The 20000-nt window shown below is 46.4% G+C and overlaps 1 protein-coding gene across 2 annotated transcripts in view; it reads right to left on the bottom strand.

Annotated features, from left to right (window-relative positions):
• The window catches only part of LOC143287463 (uncharacterized), a 46830-nt gene that overhangs the window by 23820 nt on the left and 3010 nt on the right, over positions 1 to 20000 (bottom strand). Inside the window, exons 3-12 of one of the 2 annotated variants that reach the window (XM_076595466.1) lie at positions 17952 to 18128; positions 15941 to 16108; positions 12133 to 12296; positions 11150 to 11370; positions 9576 to 9856; positions 8333 to 8494; positions 7371 to 7539; positions 5136 to 5257; positions 3501 to 3567; positions 1489 to 1682 (exon numbers count right to left, since the gene is read on the bottom strand). In XM_076595466.1, the coding sequence (XP_076451581.1) occupies positions 1489 to 1682; positions 3501 to 3567; positions 5136 to 5257; positions 7371 to 7539; positions 8333 to 8494; positions 9576 to 9856; positions 11150 to 11370; positions 12133 to 12296; positions 15941 to 16108; positions 17952 to 18128 (1725 nt within the window). Of the gene's footprint in view, positions 1 to 1488; positions 1683 to 3500; positions 3568 to 5135; positions 5258 to 7370; positions 7540 to 8332; positions 8495 to 9575; positions 9857 to 11149; positions 11371 to 12132; positions 12300 to 15940; positions 16109 to 17951; positions 18129 to 20000 lie in introns of both variants that reach the window. The other variant, XM_076595465.1, reaches the window with a different exon arrangement.

Consider the following 20000-nt stretch of genomic DNA (forward strand, 5'->3'; position numbering starts at 1 on the left):
CGATGACGATGATGATAATGACGATGATGAAGATGATGATGATGACGGCAGCAGAACACACTGAAGCAACCTGGCGCACACAGCACTAAACCAAAGGCGTGCTCCGCCGTCTGTTAGACACAGACAGTCGATTTGTTGACGCTTTGACACTGTGATGTGAGACATGGACACTGATGGCATAAACAGAAAGAAGAATCCAAGCATTCGAAACCAAGTGCTTGAGGAGACTACTACACATCTCCTACAAGGAGCACAAGACCAATGACTATGTGCGGAACCTGGTCAGCAACCTTGTTGGGCCCCAAGAACCACAGCTGGCGACTGTCAAACGACGGAAGATGGCATGGTTTGGTCACGTCATACGACATAACACCCTCTCCAAAACCATCCTGCAAGGGACTGTAGAGGGGGGGCGGCAGAGAAAGAGCTGGTCCGACAACGTCAAGGAATGGACCAAAATGACGATGCCAGATCTCCTCACGACAGCTGCCAACAGAACGGCGTGGCGAGCTATGACATCTTCCTCATGTCCCCCCCAACGACCCCAGCGGTCGAGGGAATGAAATGAGATGATGATGAGATGATGGCACTGTACTGCCATTATCCATGAGGTTCTTAGGACATGGGTGAATGCGTCAGCATACTTTCACTGCATCACAAAACATTATGATAAACGAATGAAAATGGTGAAAGCGAAGAGCGGGGTGAGGGCTGCTGTTGTTGTTGTTGCTGCTGCTGCTGCTGACGATGATAGTGAAGGTGATGGTGATGGTGATGATGACAATGATGATGATGATGATAACACTACTACTACTACTACTACTGCAATGCTGCTGCTGTTTCTACCACTTCTACAACAAGGACAACGCTAATGATAATGATGATAACAACAATCATAACAATGCTACTGCTACTGCTGCTAACAACAACAATACTACTACTACTACTACTGATGATGATGATGGTAATGATGATGATGATACTATTACTACTACTACCACTACTGCTTCTTCTGCTACTACTGCTGCAGCTACTACTACTATTACTAGTATCACACTTACATAGCGCTTTCAAACCTCTCAAAGTACCTACAATATCACATCAGTGAGACAGCTCACACACACACACACACACACACACACACACACACACACATGTAATAAACAGATGCTGATCCATTAGACACACAGCTTTGGAACGGAATCCCAGAAATAAACAGACACTGCTCGTTAAAGAATACGTTTTGACTTATTTCAAAATACGTGAGCGAAGGACTGTGAAGGACATGAGAAAGGACAGTGCATTCCAGACTTGTACCGTTGAAAAAACCAAAACCAAAACCATTCCCACAATTTCCTTCTGTCAACAGTACAGCGGCAGACAGCCCCCACAATTCCGAACTTGTACCGCTGAATATAACTGAAAAACTTTCACCGCATGTTGCATCTCGCCAGCCCCTACAGCCCCAATCACAATTCCAGTACTGACCTTTTGGAACCAGTGCCCGATGGCGTACTCAAAGACCTGGTACCAGACCAGGGGTCCTCCTCCCATGGGGTGGGTGCGAGCACACACAGCACCGATGCTGTTGTCGCGTGTCATCAGGTCCAGCAGAGCCTCCACAGAGTCCGGCGTGAACATCACATCGGCGTCAGTGGTCAGGATGAAGGCTTCGTCATCAGCTGGGGAGATGGAACGAACGGGTGAAGGAAGGAAGGAAGGAAGGAAGGAAGGAAGGAAGGAAGGAAGGAACGAGTGAGTGCGTGAATGAATGAATGAATAAATGAACGAATGAATGAATGAAGCAAGGAAGGGAGGAAAAAAGAAAGGAAGGAAGGAAGGAAGGAAGGAACGAACGAACGAGTGAGGAAGGAATGGGTGAATGAACAAATGAATGAATGAACGAATGAATGAATAAAAGAGGGAGTGTGTTAGTGAGTGAATTGATGTTTGAATGGATGAACAAACGAGGGAGTGTGTGCATGAATGAATAAATGAATGAGCGAATGAATGAATAACCGAGTGAGTGTGCGAATGAATAAGCGAATGAATGAGTGAATGAATGAATAAATGAATGAACGAACGAACGAACGAATGAATAAATAAACGAGTGAGTTTTTTAATGAATGAATGGATGAATGAATGAATGAACAGGTGTGTGAATGTAAGAAAACAATGAACGAATGAATGAACGAATGAATGTGTGAATGAAATAATGAATGAATGAATCAACCAATCAATCAATCAATCAATGATTGAGTGTATGAATTAATGAATGAAATAATAAAATGGATGAGTGTGCAAATGAATGAATGAATGGATGAGTGAACGAATGAACAAACGAACGAATGAACGAGGGAGTGTGTGAATGAATCAACGAATGAAAGAAAGAAATATACGAATGAACGAATGAATGCATGAATAAATAAATGAGCGTGTGTCTGACTGACCTGACCAGCCGAATCTTTTATTAACGAGAGAAATGAGTAAACGTGCATGATAGCAATAAATGAATGAATGAATGAATTTAAATGAATGAATGAATGAATGAATAAATAAATAAATAAATAAACGAACGAACGAACGAACGAACGAATGAATGAATGAATGATGAATGAGGGGAACCTTTATCAACAAGAGGAAGGGGTTTATTGTACACAAACGCTTCTTCTTTTCTCATGAATGAATGAACGAACGGACACATGAAATAATGAACGAATGAATGAATAGATGAGCGAACAAACAAAGGAACAAACAGACGATTGAACGAAGGAACGAATCAACGAGCGAGCGAATGAACAAGTGAATGTTAACGAAAGAATATAGCAAGCTTTTTTTCTTCATCCAGATCTTCAGCAAGAATACAGATGTATATGGATACAAATAAAGTAATGAAACATTAAATGATATTATCAAATCAATGCAAAGTCATACACACTCCAACACAAAATAATCTTTCCGATGCTCATTACAAACCGAAGCATAAGTATCGCCTGTATTTCTATCGTTGCTTGGTTCGTAATTCAGTTTCCCTTGTGAGTGTGTGTGTGTATGTATGTGTGTGTGTGTGTGTGTGTGTGTGTGTGTGTGTGTGTGTAAGTACGTACGTACGTACGTACGTACATGATAATGTACCAATTGTTCTTTTCATTGCTTTGTCACTTTTAATAGACTATTCCAGTTACTATTCTTATTCGTCGTTCTTATTATTTCATCTTATTTCATTTCATTTCTTTATTTCTATGTTTTGTGTCGTTCTTTATTTTTATGTTTTGTGTCGTTAAATAGGCAGAATTGTAAAAAAACAAAACAAAAAAAACAACAACAAAAAAAAAAAACAAAACACACAACCAAACAACGCCTTTACTGCACCTAATTCTTTGCCCATTAAAGATTCAATCAACCAACCAATCTTCTCTGTCTCTGAGTCACATTTGTAGAGGGAACACTTAGCTGTAGCAGTCAGAGAAAACTCATCTTCATTACTGACCCAGGCTTACCGTCAGTGAGAAAGTCCAGCACATAGGACATGTACATGACCTGACTCCATCGTTTCTTGTTCTTCACCTGTCGCAACACAAAGGGATAAAAAATATGAAGTATTGAAGGTCCCGAGTTACATCCCCACTCTCTCGGCCAAGAGGGTTTTAGGACAGTCGGCGTTGGGATGGTTCCCAAAGGCCAACTAGCCCACAAGGCTGCAGCACTAAGAGCCAGTGCAATTTTGCCTCCTAGTTTGAGAGTCATAGTCCTTCACAAAAGACTAAGCTGTAAATGATTTCCCATTGACTGGAGAAACCATTGATAATCCAGCTCTCACTTTGCTGTTGGTCTATAATCAAATTCTAGCCCAAATAGTCGGAACAGCAGTTGCCTCCTCTGCTGTTCTGAGCTGATGGTCATAGTCGGACACGACTGACTATCATATATATATATATATATATATATATATATATATATATATATATATATCTATATATATATATATATATATAGAAGGTCCCGTGAAGTGATGGCCTAGAGGTAATGTGTCCGCCTGGGAAGCGAGAGAATCTGAACGCACTGGTTCGAATCCCACAGTCGCCAGTGTTATTTCCCCCTCTACTAGACCTTGTGTAGTGGTCTGGACGCTAGTTCATTCGGATGAGACGATAAACCGAGGTCCCGTGTGCAGCATGCACTTAACGCACGCAGAAGAACCCAACCCACGGCAACAAAAGGATTGTCCCTGACACAATTCTGTAGAAAAATCCACTTCGATTGGAAAACAAATAAAACTGCAGGCAGGAAAAAAATCACACACAAAAATGTGTGGCGATCTCAGTGTAGCGACGCGCTCTCCCTTGAGAATCTGTTGTGATAAAAAAAAAGAGTAACAGAACACAATACAATACAATACAATACAATACGATAGCCTGTTATAGTCATCGGAAGCAGTGTCTTCATGTCCACTGTGTCTAGGGCTCAGCATAGGAAGCCTGGGCTAAATACTGTTATCCCCGCTGTTTTATCCTTCCCTGGCCTAAGTCAGGTTCCCATTCACATCTGCGTCGTGTTGGGAAGATCGGAGTAAAGTGCCTTACCTGAAGACACAACACCATGCAGAAACGGGGACCCTGAACCTGGTCACAGTGAACAGCGAAGTTCAACGCCTCATGGATTCTGCCGTGCGGCATGTTTACACAATGGGTAAAGGCGTTGTCAGATCAGTTGGTGTCGCTCCAATATGTCTCTTTGTTCTTTCACACACACACACACACACACACACACACACACACACACACACACACACACACACAGAAACACAGAGACACAGACACACTACCCACCCATACCACACACACACACACACACACACACACACACAAACACACAGACAGAAAGAGAGAGAGAAACACACACACACACACACACGCATCCTCCCCCCCCCACACACACACCCACACACACCAACGCACATACGCATGCACAAACACAAACACACACACCAACACACACACACACACACACACACACACACACACACACACGCACACACACCAACACACACACACACACACACACACACACACACACACACACACACACACACCGACAGATGTGTACAGAAAGGCAAGGCAGAGGAGGCGCCTGACCTTGAGGTTGTCCTTGAGGTGGATGTTGAATTTCATCTTTCTACCATGACGTCCCGGGAGATCCCAGCTCAGCTTCATGCCGTAAGGGGTGATCACCTTGGTGCACACGTCCGGTCTGATCCCTGCAGTGACAGTGATCATAATAATAATAATAATAATAATAATAATAACAAGTCCGGTCTGATGCCTGTAGTGATGATGATGATAATAATAATGATATTGATAATAATAATAAAATAATAATAATAATAATAATAATATTAATATGTCCAGTCTGATCCCTGTAGTGATGATGATGATGATGATGATGATAATAATAATAACACGTCCGGTCTGATGCCTGCAGTGATGATGATGATGATGATGATGATGATGATGATAATAATAATAACACGTCCGGTCTGATGCCTGTAGTGATGATGATGATGATGATGATGATGATGATGATGATGATGATGATGATGATGATAATAATAATAACACGTCCGGTCTGATGCCTGTAGTGATGATGATGATGATGATGATGATGATGATGATGATGATGATGATGATGATGATGATGATGATAATAATATTAATACGTCCCGTCTGATCCCTGTAGTAGTAATAATAATAATAATAATAATAATAATAATTATACTTATTAAAAAAAAGTCCGGTCTGATTCCCGTAGTGATAATAGTAATAATAATAATAATAATAATAATAATAACTATAACACGTCCGGTCTGATGCCTGTAGTGATACTACTACTACTACTACTACTACTAAGAAGAAGAAGAAGAAGAAGAAGAAGAAGAATACGTCCGGTCTGATCCCTGTGATGATGATGATGATGATGATGATAATAATAATAATATTAATAATAATTATAATTATACTTATTAAAAAAAAGTCCGGTCTGATTCCCGTAGTGATAATAATAATAATAATGATAATACGTCCGGTCTGATCCCTGTATTGATAATAATAATAATAATAATAATAATAATAATAATATAATAATAATAATAATTAGGTCAACACATTTTCACATGACAATGGCTAAAATATACATACAAATTTAAGACTAAGTGACATAGAACATGTAAATCAACACAGGCACCATCACAGTCTCAAATCACACAGGCCCAAATCCCAGCAAAACAAAGCATATCACATGCACAATAGTAGTAACAGAACGCTGCGATCGCCCTGTTTGTATTCTCTGTCTGTCTGTCGCTGTCGCTGTGTCGGTGTGTGTGTGTGTGTGTGTGTGTGTGTGTGTGTGTGTGTGTGTGTGTGGCGTGTGTGTGTGTGTGTGTGTGTGTGTGTGTGTGTCTTTCTGTCTCCCTCCCTCCTGTGTCGGTGTGTGTGTGTGTGTGTGTGTGTGTGTGTGTGTGTGGCGTGTGTGTGTGTGTGTGTGTGCGTGTCTTTCTGTCTCCCTCCCTCCTGTGTGTGTGTGTGTGTGTGTGTGTGTGTGTGGCGTGTGTGTGTGTGTGTGTGGCGTGTGTGTGTGTGTGTGTGTGTGTGTGTGTGTCTTTCTGTCTCCCTCCCTCCTGTGTCGTGTGTGTGTGTGTGTGTGTGTGGTGTGTGTGTGTGTGTGGCGTGTGTGTGTGTGTGTGTGTGTGTGCGTGTCTTTCTGTCTCCCTCCTCCTGTGTGTGTGTGTGTGTGTGTGTGTGTGGCGTGTGTGTGTGTGTGTGTGGCGTGTGTGTGTGTGTGTGTGTGTGTGTGTGTCTTTCTGTCTCCCTCCTTCCTGTGTGTGTGTGTGTGTGTGTGTGTGTGTGTGTGTGTGGCGCGTGTGTGCGTGTGTGTGTGTGTGTGTCTTTCTGTCTCCCTCCCTCCTGTGTGTGTGTGTGTGTGTGTGTGTGTGTGTGTGTGTGGCGTGTGTGTGTGTGTGTGTGTGTGTGTGTGTGTGTGTGTGTGTGTGTGGCGTGTGTGTGTGTGTGGCGTGCGTGCGTGCGTGTGTGTGTGTGTGTGTGCGTGCGTGCATACCTGCCCCTAATCCCCCCCCCCCCTCTCTCTCTCTCTCTCTCTCACACGCTCACTCTTCTCCACAGTCGTCCCAAGCATTATGTATTATCGCTTTGTTTTCCCCTATACCCACCACCCCACCCCTCCTTCCACAACCCCTCACTCACCCTCCCACCCACCCCACCCCCACCCCCCACCACCACCCACCCCCTCCCCTGGGACACCACGGATCATTACAGAGTCCGAGCTGGAATCCCACTGGAGGCTGTCCTGTGACTCACCCAGGGTGTCCTCCAGCAGGGCGATGAGGTTGAGGGCGAACTCCGTCAGGACCATCTGCTCCACGCCCTTGTCGAAGATGATGTGCGACTCAAAGCAGCGGTCCCCCCATGCCTGGGCCTCGTTGATCTTCCGGATGGACTCCAGCAGCTGCCTCATCTCGTCCTCGTCCTGTATGGGCAAGGGTGGAGGGGGTGGGGGTGTGTGTGGAGGAGTGGAGGGGTGTGGGGGGAAGGAGGTGGTTAAGGGTGGGGTGTGGGTGGGTGGGTGGGGGGGGTGTTGGGGGGTGGGGGCCGCACGCGCCCCTTCCCCCTCCCTCCCTCCTCCAAGCACGCGCTTATGTACACACAGCACACAGTAACTAGCGCACACGGGCGCTCACACATGCACTTGAACTCCTTCCCTCCACACAACCCAGCACACACATTCTTGCCCACAGCACATGCATACCGCTTGAATAAAGTACTGGCCGTGTTAGATTCTGCGACGATCTGAGAGAGAAGTTTGGAAGAAAAGAAGGGAGGAGGGGAAGAAGGATACTCCCCCCACACACACCACCCCTCCACCTACCCATGCTCACACACTCACACACACATACACGAGCGCACACACTGTTTCTACTGGAATTGAATTGAACAACACACACACACACACACACACACACACACACACTCATACGCACACACACACAACCGCACACACAAACACAAACACACACACACATCTGAACACGCACACACAAACACAGACACACACTTATGCATCCGCACACCCCTTCCCTCCCCCCCACACACACCCTCCTCCCCATCCTCGCCTTCCCCCCACCCCCCGCCCAATGCACACACACACACACACACAAACACACACACACACACACACACACACACACACACAAACACACACACACATACAACCGCGCACACACACTCACACACCACCCCCCCCCCCCCACACACACACTGACCTCTCTGTACATGGTGGTACAGATGTACACCTTGGGCTCCCTCCTCCTCCTCCTCATCAGCCTCTGCCTGCCGCCCACGTCGGACGACCTGTTGCCGTGCCGTCTGTTGAGGGTCAGCCAGGTGTCGGTGGTCACGCCGTTGTAGCCAGGCACGTAGTACACCTGCCGTCATACCACCACCGTCATCCATCCGCCTCTCCAATACCAGGAATCAAGAACATCACGGAAAAAAAGAACGCCTTTCTTACACGTCACGAATAACTATTGCGTCTTAAAAGTTGAACAATCATAGCGTAGTCCATCACCCATACCAGGAAACAAGAACATTGGGGAAAAAGAAAAAAAAATAGAACGCCTTCTCTACGTCACCACAGACTATTGCGTCATACGGCGTGAAAGGACTATTAAAAGTTAAGAGAATCAGAGCACAGCTCTCTCCCCCCCCCCCTCTCCCCCACCTCAGCCCCCCAAAAAATCAGAAAACGGAGATCGTGTCACAAAACCGCTTTTTACGTCAAAAAAGAACACTGCATGACACGGGTTGAAAAGTCTTATGATCATGTCAGTCATACCCTCACTCCATGTCCCACATAAACTAAACTGAACTGAGAACGTTTTGTCGCATCGTATTGTGTCACAAATTAACATTCCATTAGATGGTTTAAAGATAAATCCTCTGAAATCAGGCCACCGTCATTCAACGGCTCCCTTATGCCCGGACACAAGCCAACATCACAAATAAGAACAGCAGGTCAACATCATGATTCCCCCCCCCCCCCCCCCCCCTTCTTTCGACATCTATGTCTAAGTGGTGCGTCGCCTCGTTTATTTGTGACGAATTGGTGGTCTCAGTCACGAGTATGCAATGATCAGACCTACACGATATCATGTAACTGAAATCTCCATTCCCGCTTCACAGCCACCACCTACAACCCAATCCCACCAACCCCACCCCCCCGAAAAGTCTTCCCGCCCCCTGTCCCCCCCCCCCCCAACCCACCACCCCCACACTCCGCCAAGTCTTCTCCGCCACTGTTCCCCCCCCCCAATCCCCCACCCCCACACCCCGCCAAGTCTTCTCCGCCACTGTTCCCCCCCAACAACCCTCCACCCCAATACCCCACCAAGTCTTCCCGCCCCCTGTTCACCCCCCCCCCCAACCTTCCACCTCAATACCCAGCCAAATCCCTCCCCCCCCCCCCCGTTCACCCCCCCCCTCACGCCTCCCCCCCCCCCCCCTCACCATGCTCTCCTGAAGCAGCAGAACGAGGTCCTGGCGGAACAGGTACCAGCCGAAGGCGAAGGCGTGGCCCAACGTCAGACACACGCCTGCAGCCACTAGGTGGATCACGTGGTCCATGTCCCAGCCGCACGTGTCGCTCACCTTGCACAGCGGGTGCAGGGCCAGGAGACCCAAGGTCAAGGGCAGGGCCAGGAGCACGGGCAAGGCCAAGGTCACGGGCGCCATCTTCATATGGCAGGCGGCGAAAGCCAGCACGTAGGCCAGGAAGGAGGATCCCAACCCTGTGTGGGTCCCAGTTCAGTGTGGGTCAGGTCAGGTCAGTGTGGGTCAGGTCAGGTCAGTGTGGGTCAGTGTGGGTCAGGTCAGGTCAGGTCAGTTACTCAAGGACTAACGAGGAAGGTGGCAGAATGGTTCAAACACTCAGCTGCTAAGAAAGAAAGTCTGTGAGGGGTGAGGGTTTGGGTTCGATTCCCGCTCTCGTCCTTTCTCCCAAGTTTGACAGGAAAATCAAACTGAGGGTCTAGTCTAGTCTTTCGGATGAGACGATCAACCTGATGTCCCGTGTGCAGCACGCACTTGGTGCACCAAAAAACAAAGAACCCATGGCAACGACAGCGTTAACCTCTGGCAAAATTCTGTAGAAGAAATCCACTCTGATAGGAACACAAATGGATAAGCATGCACCCAAGGCCTGACTAAGTGTTGGGTTACGCTGCTGGTCATGCATCCGCAAAGCAGATGTGGTGCAGCGTATATGGATTTGTCCGAAGGCAGTGACGCCTCCTTGAAAAACTGAAACTGACACTCAAGGAGGCGTCACAGCGTTTGGACTGCTTCGTTCGTGGGCTGCAACTCCCTCGTTCACTGGTATGTACACGAGTGGGTTTTTTCGTGCATGACCACTTTTACCCCGCCATGTAAGCAGCCATACTCCATTTTCGGGGGTGTGCATGCTGGGTATGCTCTTGTGTCCACAACCCACCGAACGCTGACATGGATTACAGGATCTTTAACGTGCGCATTTGATTTTCTGCTTGCGTATACACACGCAGGTTTGCACATATGTTGACCTGGGAGATCGGGAAAATCTACACCCTTTACCCACCAGACGCCGTTACCGAGATTCGATCCCGGGACCCTCAGATTGAAAGTCCAACGCTTTAACCACTGGGAATTTGCGTTCGGACAAATCTCTATACGCTACACCACATCTGCTAAACACATGCTTGACCAGCAGCGTAACCCAACGCGTATTGTTAGGCCTTGGGGGAGAAAGAGGGTAAATCATCAAAGTAATGAATAAAAAGACAACAATAAATTGATGAATAAAGAAGAGTGGAGGGTCCGTTTCTGTTTCAATGCGGTGTCAAAGAGAGATCCATATGCGCTAGACTGTATCTGTCGTTGTTGAAAAGAAAAACTGCTCATCTGCTGGGAGGAAGATGAACGGGTGTGTGGGTAAATGGGTGGTGGGTTGGGACGGGTATGTGTGAAAGTGGGTGGGTCCGAGATGGATGTATTGATATCTATCTATCTATGTGTGGGCAGCACTAATCATCTACAACTCCACCTACCCAGCCAAAACGCCAGCCAGGTGACAGGCTCCTGCACATACTGGGCCAAGTCCCAGGCCTGGAGGAAGGCCATGTGGACGTCCTCGGTCAGCACGTGGGAGGGCGACTGACCCGAGTCCAGCATGAAGAGGACGCCAGTGGCGATGAAGATGAAGATGACGCGGGCCCCGTTCTGGATGAAGGCCGTCTTCCAAGCTGCGTTGGTGCTCAGGTCACCGGACCTGGGCAAGGTTGGAAGCGAGGAAAAAAAATGTCGATTTATTTTATCATTTTCTTGAAAGAAAAAAGTAGATAAAACTGAAAGTGAATGAATGGATAAAATAATTTAAAAAAAGAAGAAAAGTCAGCATGATTATGCATTGCTACAGTAAATAAATGAATGAAAAAGTAAGTAAGTAAGGAAATAATTATATAGATGAAGAAATACATGGACAAAACACATACGCATGTACTCAAGGCCTGGCTTAGCGCGTTGGATCATGCTGCTGATCAGGCACCTGCCTGGCAGGTGTGTTGCAGCGTGTATGGAATTGTCCGAACGCAGCAGCGCCTCCTCGAGAAACTGATAGAGAAACTTTGATACAGATGACATGCTGTTAATGGGTCAGACTTAGATTATCACGCTTTCCATGCAGTTATTGCACTTGGTCCCTGTACACTGCCGACGCTGGGACTGCTGGGACGAAACCTGGTGTGGCTGGTTGTATTGGGGGACTCGGAATGAGTGGCTTGGGAGTAATCCCACTGGGAACGCTGCAGACGCTATGTGCAGCCTCCAACTCCTCCCCCCCCCCCCCCACGGACCCCCCCCCCCCCCCCCCGCCCGCCCCTCAAACACCCTCCCTCCACCACCACCACCTCAAAGAAGGAAACAGAAAAAAAGAGAAAAAGTCGTACTCGTTCATGTTATTGTTTCCCTTTCCCTTGCATGTGTTTTGTCCAACGTAACTATTCTTTTTTTTCTTCTTTTTCTGAAAGCATACCTGATGCTGGCTTCACTTGTAGCTGTGGTGGGTGTGGCGGTGGCGGTGGCGGTAGTGTTGGTGGTGGTGTGGTTGTTGGTGTGGCTGTAGCTGTTGCTGGTGATGTCGCCGCTGTTGAAGGCAGGGTTGAACGTGCCGTAGTCCGCTGGGCGAGGCTGTGTGTCCTGCTGTGAACAGTGAATTGGATGTTTTGGGGGGGTATCATGGGGTCAGTTTGATGTCAAACGCCTATGTCTATCTCTGTCCACTCATTCTCTCTCTCAGCTCGTTACAGAACCAACACACAGATCTGGCCATACGTTGGACTGGCTAATCGCACGTGACTCTGATGCCATAGTTGCGTCAGTAACTGTAACTGACAAACTTTCTTCCGACCATTCTGCTGTTATATTCTTGCTTAATATTTCAAAACCTACCAGAACCAAAACATCTGTTACTCGTCGCAACTTGAAATCCATCAACATTAACACTTTTTCTTCTCAAGCTGCTGAACGCCTTTCCAAAATTTCTTCCCGTACCGACGTATCCACACATTACAACACTGTCCTCTCTCAACTGCTGGATGAACATGCACCCCCCACTACCCGCATGCTCCCTGACAGACCCTCCGCCCCATGGTACACACAAGACATTCGACTTGCAAAACGCAAACATCGCCAACTGGAAAGACGATGGCGATCAACAAAACTGCAAGTCCACAATCAAATATTCCGAAAACAAATAAGTAAAGTCAAACATAATGATCTCATCAGCAAAGACAAACTTTTTTCCTTCTCAAGTTCTCGATGCCACATCCACCAAATCTCTTTACTCTGTCATGTCAAATCTTCTTGGAACTGCAAAAAAGACTCCTCTTCCTTCTGCCTACACTTTATCTGAACTCCCCAACGTCTTCTCCTCTTTCTTTTTCGACAAAGTCCAAAATATTCGTACCATCTTAGACCAAATGTCTTTCCAACCTGTTCATCCTGATCCTCAATTCAGCGGCACTCCTCTCCATTCCTTTAATCCATTAACTGAAACAGAAGTTCATGAAATCCTGAAAGAAATGACAATAAAATCCTGTGAGCTTGATCCTATACAAGCCTCGGTCTTTTCCCAGTGTGTCTCACATCTTCTCCCCACAATCACCAATATTGTCAACTCATCCCTTCTCACTGGAACGTTTCCAACCACTTTCAAAACTGCAATCGTCCGACCTCTTCTGAAGAAACTCAACCTTGACGCAAACATTTTGAAAAACTATCGACCAGTTTCTAATCTTCCATTCATGTCCAAACTCCTTGAAAAAGCTGTCCTCAAGCAGCTCAACAACCACCTTTGTTTCAAAAATTTCATCCACCCATTTCAGTCTGCGTATCGCGCTGACCACAGCACCGAAACCACTCTCCTCCACATTCTGAACAATCTACTGATGGCGTCCCTTCTCACTCTTCTCGACTTGTCAGCCGCCTTTGACACGATAGACCATTCAATCCTTCTTTCCCGTCTTCATTTTACATTTGGTATCAACGGCACTGTTCTAAACTGGTTCAAATCTTATCTCACTGATCGATTCCAGTCTGTCATTGTTGATCATTTCCAATCTGAACCCGTTAAAATCGAACATGGAGTCTCACAGGGACCTGTTTTAGGCCCAGTGCTCTTCACACTGTACACTGCTCCTCTCGCTGAACTTATCAACCGCTATAATATCAGTCATCATTCTTATGCTGATGACACTCAACTCCAGAAGAGTGATATCCCTGAAAAATTGTTGTCGCTCTTGCAAGAAACATCCAGCGGCTTCCTGGACATTCAAAACTGGATGACTCGAAATAAGTTACAACTGAACGCGGAAAAAACTGAAGCAATGATCATAGGAACTAAACAAAAACTGTCTTCCATCACAATTGACACAATCAAACTTGGCAATACATCCATCCCTCTTTCCACGTCAGTCAGGAACCTCGGTGTTGTCCTTGACAATACACTGTCCATGCAAAAATTTATCAGTCAGACATGTCAGTCCTGCTACTGTCAACTGCGGCGCATCAGTGCCATCCGGAAATATCTGTCCACTGACGCAACATCTAGACTTGTCGTTTCTCTCATTCTCTCTCGCCTTGACTACTGTAACTCTCTATTGTCTGGTTTGCCTGCTTCATCCATTCAGTCCCTTCAGCGCATACAAAACTCTGCTGCCCGACTCGTCCTCAGAAAGAAAAGATCTGAGCACATCACTCCTCTTTTGCTACATCTCCACTGGTTCCCTGTCTCACACCGAATAAAGTAAAAGATCAGCACTCCTATGTTATAAATGTATTCACAAAACGGCCCCTTCCTATCTCTGTGGCTGCCTTCACCTCTACACCCCATCTCGCTCACTACGATCAGCTTCGGATCCACTCTGTTTACGCATACCCAGATTCAAACACTCGACTGTTGGCCGCCGTTCTTTCTCTGTCTCTGGACCTTGCGATTGGAATGAACTTCCTCTTTCGCTTCGTCAAGTCTCCACACTCAGCTCTTTCACGTCTGGCCTTAAACCCCACCTCTTCCCAAAATAGCCTCCCTTGCCTGCCCTTCCTTGTCTTTAGTTTCTACAGTTTTAAAATTATGCATGCGTGTGAATGACTGGTGCGAAAGCGCTTTGATTTGTCTCTGCACAAGATTCAGCGCTATATAAATTCCATTATTATTATTATTATTATTATTATCTCTGTCTCTCCTTGTGTGTGTGTGTGTTTGTGTGTGTGTGTGTGTGTGTGTGTGTGTGTGTGTGTGTGTGTGTGTGTGTGTGTGTGTGTGTGTGTGTAAGGAATACAATAATACTCTGCACACACACTGTCCACTCATTAAAAGTTATTCTTGAAATAACTTCAAAGTTTCGCCCTGTTGTGTTTCTGCAGGAAGCTGTAAAAAAAAAAAAGAAGAAAAAAAACTTTGCTCCACTACTGATGTGGGAACAACCTTCACTTATCGAATTCACAGTCATGTCTTATTGAATCATCCAACTCTTCTACAAGGAACACCATTGAAACAAGAGGACACACACGGAGATGACAGTATGAGTGATATGTAAAACCTTTTTTACCGATTACTTTTTGAACATGTGAACGCAACACGAAAGCACATCGGAACTTGATTAAGCCACGGGAGGCACGTGAGAGGCTAGTTTGAACATCATGTGGATGGAGTCTCCCGTCGGTCCGACGGATGAGTAGGCAGGCAGGCTTATCTGTCGGTATGTGTCCTCATATGGGAGAAGAGGCCGATTCTGGATACGCAGCACTTCCCACAGGTGTTGCAAGGGAAAACATTGCCTGACCAGCACAGGTGACATTTTTTTTTTTTTTTTAGTGAGGAGGAGTTGTGCAGTCCCTTCCCTACTCTCTCGCCTACCGACGCTCACAGTCCCACAGGTGCAGATACTGCCACGTGTAGGACAGCCTCGGCAGGTGCAGGTTTTTTCTTCGGAGCTCCGTCTTCTAAGGGGACTTCCAGCCAAGGATAAGAGCTCCCCCTGCCCTTTGGTCATCCTCTTCCGCCTTCACAGCCGTTGGGAAAGGTTTCCTCCTCCGCCTGGTCCGTCGTTGGGAGACTTCACATGCGGCAGGTAGTACTGGGTTACATGGTACCAGTAGCAAGGGCTATGCCCCTGACCTGTTTACAATAATTACATATGCATATATCATTATTACATACTATATGCATATATTATCATTATATATGCATTATTATAACCTGCATGACTGGGAACATGATTCACTACACTGGCTTTGCCCATGACATTCCTGTGCACTCTATGAACCTGTGTCAACCTCACCTTGTGGCGCCGAGCTGTGCTGATGTGTCGCTGCAGGGAGGGCAGCCAGGACACGGACAGACAGACGAAGGCCACAGCCGGGTGCCACAGGTCCTTGTGGTCCGAGGTGGTGTCCACCACCAGCACCCACGTCACAACAGTCCCCGCCAGGATCAGCAGTATGCCGATCTGTGTGATGAGGGAGTGATAGGGATGTTGCAGCTGTTGTGCCGTGAAGTGTGGTGTTGTGATAACATCATCACCACCATCACCACCACCATCACCACCATCACCACCACCATCATCACCACCATCACCACCACCATCATCACTACCACCATCATCACCACCATCACCACCATCATCACCACCATCAACATCACCATCATCACCATCACCACCACCATCCTCTCCACAATCACCACCACCACCATCATCACCACCACCATCATCACCACCATCACCACCACCATCATCACCACCATCACCACCACCATCACCACCACCATCATCACTACCACCATCATCACCACTACCACCACCATCACCAACACCATCATCACCACCATCATCACCATCACCACCATCATCACCACCACCATCATCACCACCATCATCACCACCACCATCATCACCACCATCAACATCACCACCATCACCACCACCATCATCATCACCACCACCATCATCACCATCATCATCACCATCATTACCACCATCATCACCACCACCATTCTCACCACCATCATCACCACCACCACCACCACCACCATCACCACCATCATCACCACCATCACCACCACCATCAGCACCACCATCACCACCACCATCATCACCACCATCATCACCACCATCACCACCACCATCAGCACCACCATCACCACCACCATCATCACCACCATCATCACCACCACCACCATCACCACCACCATCATCACCACCACCACCATCACCACCACCATCATCACCACCACCATTCTCACCACCATCATCACCACCACCATCACCACCACCATCATCACCATCATCATCACCATCACCAACACCATCAACATCACCACCATCACCACCACCATCATCACCATCACCACCACCATCCTCACCACAATCATCACCACCATCATCATCACCACCATCATCATCACCATCACCACCACCATCATCACCACCATCATCACCACCATCACCACCACCATTCTCACCACCATACCCCCCACTACCCCCCACCACCATCATCACCACCATCACCACCACCATCATCACCACCATCATCACCACCATCACCACCATCACCACCACCATCACCACCACCATCAGCACCACCATCACCACCACCATCAGCACCACCATCAGCACCACCATCATCACCACCATCACCACCATCATCACCACCATCAGCACCACCATCATCACCACCATCACCACCATCAGCACCACCACCATCACCACCATCACCACCATCAGCACCACCATCATCACCACCATCAGCACCACCATCATCACCACCATCATCATCACCACCATCACCACCACCATTCTCACCACCATCATCACCACCACCATCATCACCATCATCACCACCACCATCATCACCATCATCATCACCATCATCATCACCACCATCATCACCATCATCATCACCACCATCATCATCACCACCATCATCACCACCATCACCACCACCATTCTCACCACCATACCCCCCACTACCCCCCACCACCATCATCACCACCACCATCACCACCATCATCATCACCATCATCATCACCATCATCATCACCACCATTCTCACCACCACACCTTCCACTATCCCCCACCACCATCCTCACCACCATCACCACCATCAGCACCACCCACTCAGCTCCCTACCACCACCACCCACCACCATCCCCAGTCACCACTACCATCACCATTCTCACCCCCAACCACCCTCACCCATCCCACGCCACCCCTACCACCCCTCTGCCGCCACGACCACCCCACTTCCATCCTCACCACCACCACCACCCACACACCGACGCGGCAAACCCACCGGAACGAGAACCCTCTCCCTGCGGCGCTGGGCCCTGACGATGGGGAAGACGTTGCAGGCGGGAACCAGGAGCACCGTGCCGAGGAGCAGCAGCGACACAGGGGAGGGGTGCCGGCTCAGCACGGAGAAACACATCAGGCACAGCCCCACAGACTCCGCCATGGCGCTGAATAGGGTCTAGGGGGGGGGGGGGGGGGGGGGGGGGGTGAAACAACATCAACATCAACATCAGCATCAACAACGAAAATTGTAGAAGATTACTCCAGAGAACTGGAAGCCTAACAGGCAGATATACACTCTTCAACACTTAAACACACACACACACACACACACACACACACACATGCGCGGGCATTTTTGCATTTTCACACGCTGGTCAAAGAAAGAAGATTTGATATTAAAGGCCACACTTGCTATGACTTATGTTCTATTATAATATTCTATGTTCTACGAGCTCGATGAACTGTGATGTAAAGCACATTAAAAAGAAAATAAAACTAATTCAAACATACACGTCAAGACATTTTACTTTTCATGCTCTCTAAGGCCTTTTTGTAAAGGATAAACGTGCAAAACGTTCGTAATCCGAAAGCTGCTGATAAAAAAAAACAAAAACAAACAAGAGAGGCAAGGCCTTCAAGACTCACTTGCGATTTGTGATACACTTAAAAAAAAAAAAAAATCTAATCGTTAAAATGTTTCTGTATTTGTTATTATAAAGCTTCGCGTTTTTACAAAAAGAAAAGAAAAAAAAAAGTCCTAACCAGATTCGAACCCCGCGTGTTCGGGTGAGAAGAAGCTGCCTTATCCATTACACTATCGTGGCTCCTTAACTGGCATTCTAAAATTTAACATTTGAACATACTTTTTTAAAGGGCGATAAATCAATTGCGATATTCGCGGTGAGAACGCTGTTTAAATCATATTATTCTGGTGTATCTTGGGCATTCAAAAAATCTTTAAGGGCAATAAAAAATTCTTTTTAATGCCTATCGCCGCAATCACACTGCAACATTTAGCCATTTTCACTAGATCTAGATAGATGTACATGTTTAGTTACACCCGCCGGGAATGTAGTACGACATGGTCGATCCAATTTCTCTCTTATGTTCAGTCTAGTTTTATAGTTTTAAAGTTGATATGAAAATTTAGTATTTTGTTAAACTAATAACATATAGAGCCAAGTACAAGTACTTCTAAACGTCGTAAGAAGTGAAAAGGACTTCATTTTGAGAAAAGTCAAGACTGGAAATTTTTTCGTTTCATCGTGATCAGTTCAAGGGTATTAACTCACATGGTTTACAATTTTTAACTGTGAATTCCGACTGATTCTGTGGATATTTTTATGGCAGTTTGGGGCATAATCCAGTAAGTGATGAGGCGTTCACAAATCTTTCTCTGAACAAATATTTAACGGTCTCCTCCTCCAACTTTCCATCACATGTTATCGTGTAATGTCAATTGAATATAGGATTGAACAGACAGGTCAACAACTTGAAACAAAATGGCGTCGTTCGCGTTCGCGAAGAATATGAGCACGCGCTTTGAATGTGTATAAATATGTGTACGCAATTGATTTTTGTCCATGACCTTCAGGGCTCAGCCAACAGATCTGTAAAGTCCACTGGTCGCATTGATTTTAGTATTTTCCGAAAAAGACACTTGGGCAAATGAACATAGTGAAAGCCCTGTACACTGAGAGTAAAACACACAAGCTTTTTATGTATTGAGTATAATTTCAAAATGTAATGTTTAAGATGAGAAAGATCAGTTTAAAGCAAATTAAGTCCCCTAGCATTAATTACAGAGTAATTTCCCTTTTTTACTATCTGCACCAAAACGTTTGCAAAATAAATAAAACTTCCATGCTTAGCAAAAGAAGTTCCTGTTTGAACAAAAAAATGATAATAATGACTGCTCTTGTTCTGGTGCCAGAATATCAGATCAAAGTGCCATGTTTAGAGAATACAGAAAATATAAATACAACAGTAAATGCAGTTTGCATATAATTAGGCTTCATTTTTTTTTTTTTTTTTTTGTGCCCATCCC

The sequence above is a fragment of the Babylonia areolata genome, chromosome 11 (genome assembly GCF_041734735.1).
Source record: "Babylonia areolata isolate BAREFJ2019XMU chromosome 11, ASM4173473v1, whole genome shotgun sequence".
In the NCBI taxonomy this organism is placed as follows: domain Eukaryota; kingdom Metazoa; phylum Mollusca; class Gastropoda; order Neogastropoda; family Buccinidae; genus Babylonia; species Babylonia areolata.